Source organism: Chrysochloris asiatica, unplaced genomic scaffold (assembly GCF_000296735.1).
Source record: "Chrysochloris asiatica unplaced genomic scaffold, ChrAsi1.0 scaffold00007, whole genome shotgun sequence".
Taxonomy (NCBI): Eukaryota; Metazoa; Chordata; class Mammalia; order Afrosoricida; family Chrysochloridae; genus Chrysochloris; species Chrysochloris asiatica.
In genome coordinates, this window is record NW_006408525.1 from 37447072 (window position 1) to 37455554 (window position 8483).

Below are 8483 nucleotides of genomic sequence, written 5' to 3' on the forward strand. Positions count from 1 at the left end.
TTTTAGAGACTAACACAAGTACTAGTACTGAAAAATGAGAATACTTTGATATCAGCAAAATGCTGATATGAGAGGCAGGGCGGACAGAAACGAGGATTTCTGCAACATTTCTGAAAGGGCTAAAGGAAGTTTGCAATAATTAGTTGTAAGAATATGTTTGTTGTTGTTATGTGCTGTCGAGTTGATTCTGATCCATAGCAACCCCGTATAGGGTTTCCAAGGAGCAGCTGGTGAGCTTGAAGCAGTGACCTTGTTCAAACCCACTATGCAGCCCAGCGCGTTAACCCACAGCGCCACATTGTTGTTAAGTGCCGTTGAGTTGATTCCCACCTATAGTGAACCACTGACCTTGCAGTTCAAAGTGACTTTGCAGTCCAGCGCATTAACCCACAGCGCCACAAAGTGCCACATTACTAACTAGTTATTTCCTTGAAGTTGGTTTTTTGTGCTTGGGATTGGATTTCCTTTATGCAAATTTACACAAATTCCAATTCATATTATAGTATCATTGAAATATCGTCTCTCTACTTTAACCAATAAAATATTTAACCATTAAATTTACCATTGGGATGACTTTGGGCACGTTACTGGTTTCTTTGTGCCTCACTTTCTTCATCTACAAATGAATTTCCTAACAGGTTTCAATATATTAACTGTGTAAGCGCCCTTTCAGTGAGGGCAGCTCCATGAAGGTTAGCAGCAACTGCTGAATTCACACTCCCAGCGTAGAGTTCCATCTATCCAATGACTTTCAGACGGATTCTTAAGAGACTTGGCTTACATGGTTGCCATAGCACTATGACGGTCAGCTTTTGTGCCTGAAAAGTCTCCCTACAATCCAATCAGGGGCGTGTTCCCTAAGAAGAGTCTACGAGTGTGGGTCACATGCTGTCTGCTCTTGGCCGTGGGGGTGGTGAGCTGGAGGAGAACACTCGGTGTTCCCCCTGAGCGATGGTATCCTGCATAACCCCTGCAGGCCCCAGTGGAGAACTGATGGCAGCTGTAGCAAGTATCTCTGCGTTTCAGATTGATTCCAAACAAGACTCTCACTGAGTGAGGGAGAAGTGAGTGGGCTACAGGTTACAGACTGAAAGGAGGGACTATGAGACCAAGGAATGTGAGGTGTGCGAAGGGAAGGGCTGATGTAGTATGACTCTGGACAAACTATGGAAACAGAACAATTCTTTGGGACCTGGTCTTTCTCTCCATCTGTGTACCACCATGTGTTCCCCCAGCCAGGACAGTTGTGCTCTTCTGTGCCAGTCTTAACATTGGCAAAGGTCCTGTGGTTCATAGAAGAGACTGGAGAACTCAGGAGGCACCACAGGATTGCTGCTTTTATTTCAGGAGAAGGCATGGGGCGAGTCCATACACAAATAATAAAACACGTTCTACTTTATCCAGGAGCATGAGTAATGAGAACCGAACACAGCAAGTACCATGTGTGAATGCCATAATTAAGTCTGTGAGGCGTCCTGGTGTGGTGTTGCAGGTTAATGTGAGGGACTGCAAGGTCAGTGGTTCAAGCTCACCAGACACTCCTTGGAAACCCTATACAGGGTTGCTATAAGTCAGAATTGACTAAATGACACTTAACACCACCACCATCATCCACCTGTGATGTCTGGTATCCTGCCTTTTATGATAAAGCTAAGGAAAGGCAAAGAAATGTTGAGCCAACAGGCATTCTCATTTTCACTCCTCAATCTCTTATCTCCTACTGAGACTATGTTTTATGGTCATTCCCACCGCCCCCCAACCTACATGTTGACAATTCAGGGCCGAGAAACCACTAGTGTGAGGTTGTTGAAGATGACTAATGCTGTTATAACTAAGCTTGAGCCCTTTCACAGGGGAGCCCCACTTCCTGTGCGCAGAGTGGGCTGTCAATAGCATCAGCCCAATCAAAGAGAGGAGAGAGCTACAGTCCCAAAGGTGAAAATAAACTTCTCTAAAACACAAGAAATCAATGGGAAGTCTAGCTTCATTTTGATCTTGACCACTAGCTACAATTGCTTTGCTCTGAAGTTGTCCAGAGACAAACTATGTTGCCAATTTTCAACGTACATCTCAAAATCCTCTGTTCCATTTTCCATCAGTTCTTACCTACGAAGACAGCATTGGTTAGAAAATCTGCTTTTCTTCAAAGGAAGAAAAGATGAGAATGTTTCCAAAAGAAAGTGTCCTCTGGAACTCTAACTCAGTTTTAAAAAAATCAGACCTTTCCAGTTTTCTATATGGCTTTTGTCATTTACAATCAAATAACATTCAAGTCTACACCATTGCCATCAAGTTGATTCTAACTCAGTGCCGCTAAAGGACCTGAGAACTTCCCCCACAGGGTTTCTAAGACTTTAGATTTTTATGGAAGCAGCCTGCTACATCTGTTTCCTGAGGAGTGGCTGGTGGGTTCAAACTGCTGACCTTCTGGTTTGAAGCTGAGTGAGTGCTTCATCACTGAGTGAGTGCACGGCCACTTCTCCCTTTGAATGAAGGAGCTCTGGTCACATAGTGTTTACGAATCAGGCTGCAAACTGCAAGGTCAAAACTACCAGCTGTTCCATGGGAGCAAGAGGAGACTTTCTGCTCCTGTACAGATTGACAGCCTGGGAAACCCCATACAGCGTCGTTACGAATCGGAACGGATTCCATGGCACATAACCACCAACCACCCTTTTTAATGAGAGCTGAAAATTCCTAAAGGCAAATGGAAATAATGATACCTGTGTGTTGATCAAATGGAAACGACCAACGTTGAAGAAGAAGAAATATATGGGTGATAAGCGAGGGAGCCTCATGAGAGTTAGACCATTAATTCAACAAGAGGAAGGCCTTTGACAATAAATCATCAGACGGATCCTGGACCAACAATACTCCTAGCTAAGGTGACTGAGCTTGTCAGTATTGTTAAAGAGCATTAGACAGGAAATCCAAAAGTCACACGATGGCAAATCCTCACAGACAGTCCTAAGGAGGGAGTACCCGGCCCTCAGAGGGCTTGTGGTGCCACGGCACAGTTACAAGAGGGGCACACGTGTGGTAATTGGAAGTTCTCAAGTCAAAATACCTTGGTTCCAATCCTGGCTCTGCTCTTACTAACTTTGTGACATTGTAAGTTACTAACTTTTCTGTGCCTCAGTGTCCTCATCTGGAAATGAAGCAGAAGTCAGCAGCTACCCTGAGTGGGGGATTGTGAGGATTACATGCATGCATGGATCTGTATACAGAGCTGCTAGCACTCAGAGGCTGCAGTGGTCACTGCTGTTGTCATGGAGACGGACTTGCTAGGTCATCTCAGCCCCAGGCCATGAAACATCTGGATCACCACCAGGATGTACACTAATTGGCATCATCAGCGCCCCCTGCTTCCTGGGGGGACATACACCAGCCAAGCCATCAAAGTACCCCAATACAACCTTTTATGACATTATAACTAAGTATCTGGGAATTTCAGTACACAAGCAGGTTTCTTGGGAGATGTGTAACATAAGTCAGTGGCTCCAAGTTGGACCAGCTCTTAGACTTTGGAAGATAGAGCTTCTGAGACTGCAAACTGTGATGAGCTCTCCCAAGAGGCCTCAGGACACTCGGTACAGCACCCACCCTCCCTAGATGTCAGTCTGACCTTCACTCACATGCCCGGTGAGAGCGGGGGCTCCTGAGTTCACAGTCTTACCTGTGACGTGGAGCTTCTCATCGGTAACTTCCGCCTTCAGGTAAATGCGTCCTCTCTTCTCTGTGTGGTCCATTCCACAGAGGCTGGGGACGTTTATTACACATTGCTTGTGGACATTCATGTCGCAGGCTGTGAATCAAGAGCAGAGGGAGGGTCAGCCTGGGTGTACAGAAGCGAACCATGTTTTGGTGTGTAAGTTTAAGTGGAAATGTACTTGCGTCTAACTTGATAATGTGCTACATAGTGTTTTTGCTGACATAAAGAACCTTTAGCAGATGTCCCTTAAGCACTACCTTCATCTGAGTGATAATATCCTTAAAATACCCATGCCATTTTTGTCTAATCTTGTCCTAAGCAAAATGGCCCTGCTTGTTTGTTTTTTTGTGATCATTTAGAATATTTAAGGGCATATGAAATTCACATAGGTAAGTGCATGCAAAGTGGGACTGAGTTATTATTTTATGTACATTGAGACCAATAGACATGCAAATATAAACTGAGGATACTCTTTGCCCAAGTTTCTTTTTTTAAATGCCTTTCTCAGCTCAGCACTGAAAAGTGAGAACCTGTGGGTTGAGTAGAGGGAATTCATAAAAATGTTCTTTCTGCAGTTAATCCTGCATTTTTTTCAAGAAGGCTACAGTATATTGCCTTAGGGATTTTTTTTGTTTTTTGTTTTCTTTTTGTTTTAAATCTTAAGGAAAGAATGTGTGTTTGATATTTTAAACCTGTCTCTGAATATTTAAATATTATTCCAAGTAAAACAAATACGAGCCTGACTTGATAAGCCACTCCTCATTAGCTGACATTACATGGGAGAGACGGGGGTGGGTGGGCGCACAGAAAAAAGATCAGTCTTATTGTAACGAACCCAAAGAAGTCCTGAAAGGGATCCCGTGCACTGAAGGCAAACATGGCACTCGGTGTAGGTAGTCTGGTTCTACTGCCCTTGTGCCCTGTAGGCTTTCAGAAGGGCCGATGCCCTGAAATGAAATCCTTAATGTTCTTAATACGGTGCTACGAGGTTGTTCTGTAACCTTCAAGATGGAGCATTCATGACGGCTTCACCTTGAGTGTTTGATTTTAACAGGGCAAAATAATAATGTGCATTTGCTATAGATGCTGAAAGTAGGGTAATGGACCCAGTGAAGAAAGAACAATAAATGGACTCACAAATAAGAATTCTGCTTAGGTTTCTGTCTCCAAAGCAAGCTGTTCAAAGCCATGCACCTTGATGTAAACTCAGTCCACTGCCATCGAACTGATACTGACTTGCAGCGATCCTACAGGACAGAGTAGCCATTCCGTAGTTTCTGAGACTGTAAATCTTCACAGGAGCAGACAGCCTTATCTTTCTCCTGCAGAGTGGCTGCTAGGTTCGAACTGACAGCCTGATGGCTATAAGCCCAATGCTCAATTCACTCTGTGCACCTCGCTCTGACCAATAGAAAGGTGTACGGAAGGCTACGTTACAGCTATAACTGGAGTTGTTGCTGTGAGCTATCGGTTTCATTCCAGCTCATAGTGACCCTGTAGGACACAGGTAGGAGGCTTCCTAGACTGTAAGCTTTACATGAGTAGATTTCCCAGAGCCGCTGGGTGAGTTCAAACCCCTGACTTTTTGATTAGCTGCAGAACTGTTAACCGGTGTGCCACCAGGGTTCCTTATGACTGGCATTAGCCAAATCTCACTGTCAAGTGCCTGGGCGGAATTCGTACTTTAAAGGTAATGAAGGCCAGCATTTCTCGAGAAGGATAAGAGGAAGGGAGGTAGAAGGACACTGGGTGGTATTCTTCGCTAGGCTTCACCATTTACTTTTATATTTTGGGAAGCTCATTTGTCCTCTACGATTCAATTTCTCTCTCTTCAAAAGAAGGGGTAGATGTCGAATTTCCCCCTCCTAAGTGAAATTGTATATATAAACAAATATCAAATCATGTGAGGGTGAATCCCCGGGTGGTGTAAACGGTTAATGCACTTGGTTGTTAACTGAAAGGCTGAGCATTCAAATCCACCTTGAGGCACCTTAGAAGACAGGGCCTGAAAGCTCTGTGGTGTACAGTTCTATTCTGACACACATGGGGTCTCCAAGAGTCAAAATGGGCTGGGCTCAAAGGCTTGGGGCAAAGCTGCTCTGGAGAAGTGAAGGTAGGGTTTGGGGTCCTACTGCCACCTGCTTAGCTTCCTCCTTCCAAGAAGGATCACGGCCAGTGGCCCCAGAAGCCCTCGTACTCTAAGGAAAAAAGCATAAAATAAAGCAAAACCCACAGGTCCAGGCCAGTGGCTTTCAACATTGTTTCATGATGGAAGCCTCTCTGCAAACACTCTGCAAAAGCAGAAGGATGCCATTGTATTAGCACGGACTGAGCTAACTGGTTCACGTTTATACCATTGATTTATTATAAAGACATTCAACATAACCAATAAAATCCTTTGACCAAAACAGCTGTTTGGCAGCAGCTGCTAGGAATGCCAGTCCAAGTCTTACATGAGCCTCACCATCTTATCGATTTCTGTACTTTGCTAAAGTTACACAGACTCCAAGACTCCGGGTGTACACAGCAGAGTGTGTGCACACGAAGCAGCAGGCCTCACCATGTCAGTAGACGCTGCAGCTGATGGACAAGACAGGAGGCACCTGGCAACAAGCACCGCCAATGGGAGAAGTGAGTCACACAGCATCCTCAGTGTGAGTTCAGTTGTGTTACGCAACACACTCGATGGTTCAATTTTGGGTCCACTTAGAATGAGCATCATTTTGCAGAACCACTGAAAACCATGCTCGGAAGCCTAGGGTTCTTGAATCACAGATGGTCACTGGTCTGAAGCATCACAAAGGTTCTGCTCAGCTATTAAGTTTCATCACTCTACCAGGTCACGATTGTTGTCTTCCCTGGGAGAGACGGAGGCTTGATTTCTGGCCAGTGCAGCTACCACTAATGTGGCGTGTCAGTGGAGGACTGAGCATGGTTCTGATGATCAATAGGCCACAGCAGAGCTTCCAGGCTCAGATGGGTTAGGGAGTAAGGCCTGGAGACCTGCTTCAGAAAGTGAGCCAATGAAAATCCTATGGATTTCCACCAGGGGGATGGGGCATCTCCTTCCTCCAGGGGGATGGGGCAGGGCTGGGCAACGTTTTGTTACGTTCTACATGGGCTTACCATGAGTCAGGGGTGGACTCACTGACAGCAGCTAACCAGTGCATCAACCCATCTATTCTGTGGTGCTCAGATACCTTGCTTCTTTGTGTGACGTGTGTCTACTACATCTGCTCCATGTAAGAAACAGAGATAAAGATTTCTGCTAGTATAATACTGCTGCTGCTGTGTGCCGTGGTGTCGGTTCCGACCCATAGCAACCCTGTACGGGGTTTCCGAGGATGTAAATCTTTTCGGAAGCAGAATGCCTCATCTTTCTCCCATGGAACAGCTGGTAGTTTCGAACTGCTGACCTTGCGGTTTGCAGCCCGATTCGTAACCACTACGCTACCAGAGCTCCTTTAATAGTCATTAACAAATGGCACTATGAGGACAATTCCATCTCTTCCCTGTCTATTAGAGCAAGCAGGGTTAGTAATTACCTTTTCATGTCCTAACAGCACAAACTTTCATTGAAACAAATAGCTAGCCTGGGGAACCCTAACTTAAGAAGCATCAGAACCGAGAGTCTCAGTAATTCTTCTTTCCCCTGTGGTGTGCGATGAAGACACACACACGACAAACAAGGGGAAGGGATCTGCGCTGGGATCTTCCCCTCATGGTCTTCAGTGATTTCTCTGTAAAATGACTGGCATAATGTGTATCTGTCCGTAAACAGGCAGGATGGGTGAGCTGCCATTGTGCTGTTTATTTTCCACTTTGGTTTCAGTTTTAAAATGTGCCTCCTGGATTTTTCCACAGTCCACCCACTAATTACAGACACAGGGAGATAACGGCTCTGGTTGCTGGGTGTTTTCTGAAGCCAAATGTAGACTATAAGTGGGGAGGCGTCTTTCAGTGCTTGGGGATGGTGCCTGCTTCGGGGTTTGACCAGGCTAGATTTTGTGGTGACTGAAGACCTTGACTACCAACCAAAAATGTGATGGCACCCACCTCATTGATAAATGGGCACTTTGGTGAGGGGTTCATAATTAGCCAATTAAAATCATTTCATAAATCAACAGAATGAGTCTATACTCTTGCAGTTTGATATCTAACTGGACCAAGTCTCGACATTGACAAGTGGGCGTTGAAAGGTTACTGAGCCTCCAGTGCTCAGCAGACTGACAGTCTATGTACACTGCGAGCCTCCTGCCCACTGGGAAAGCAGACTGACTTACTGTCACATTTCATCCCTTGGTGGATAAGTCCATACAGCAATGAGCCACAGTGATCGCAGAAGGTGGGACTTCCATAAGTGTGGATTTTAAACTTGTGCTTGCTCCGTGGGTCCTGTGGGGGAGAAGAAACACATCATTCATTCCAGTCATAAAGGCCCACATTGACAAGTACAGCTCTGGTCCCACCGCTCGCCACCCCAATGCCAAGATTGGGCAGCACCAGGCTTCATACCATTGTCTGAGCCACTCAGTGGGTAGGGTGACTTTCTGCCAGGTTTTCACCAACTGACCACTCTGGACCATGTGACAAATGCCCACGTTTCCTCTTTGTATGGAGTATAATTTGTACGTACAGGGTTTCCATCAAAGGGAACGCTTCTAGACCTATAACCATCTACACTCTTGAGGGCAAGCACAGTGCTGTACCAGCTCAATATCTGTACCCTGAGTGCTCCCCCAGTATCTACACCCTCAGTGCCCGTCCAGTA

General features: G+C 45.5%; 1 protein-coding gene across 1 annotated transcript in view; it reads right to left on the reverse strand.

Annotated features, from left to right (window-relative positions):
• The window catches only part of PRKCA (protein kinase C, alpha), a 532565-nt gene that overhangs the window by 151806 nt on the left and 372276 nt on the right, over positions 1-8483 (reverse strand). The window contains exons 4-5 of the mRNA XM_006833598.1: positions 7996-8107; positions 3677-3805 (exon numbers count right to left, since the gene is read on the reverse strand). Of these exons, the coding sequence (XP_006833661.1) occupies positions 3677-3805; positions 7996-8107 (241 nt within the window). The remainder of the gene's footprint in view (positions 1-3676; positions 3806-7995; positions 8108-8483) is intronic.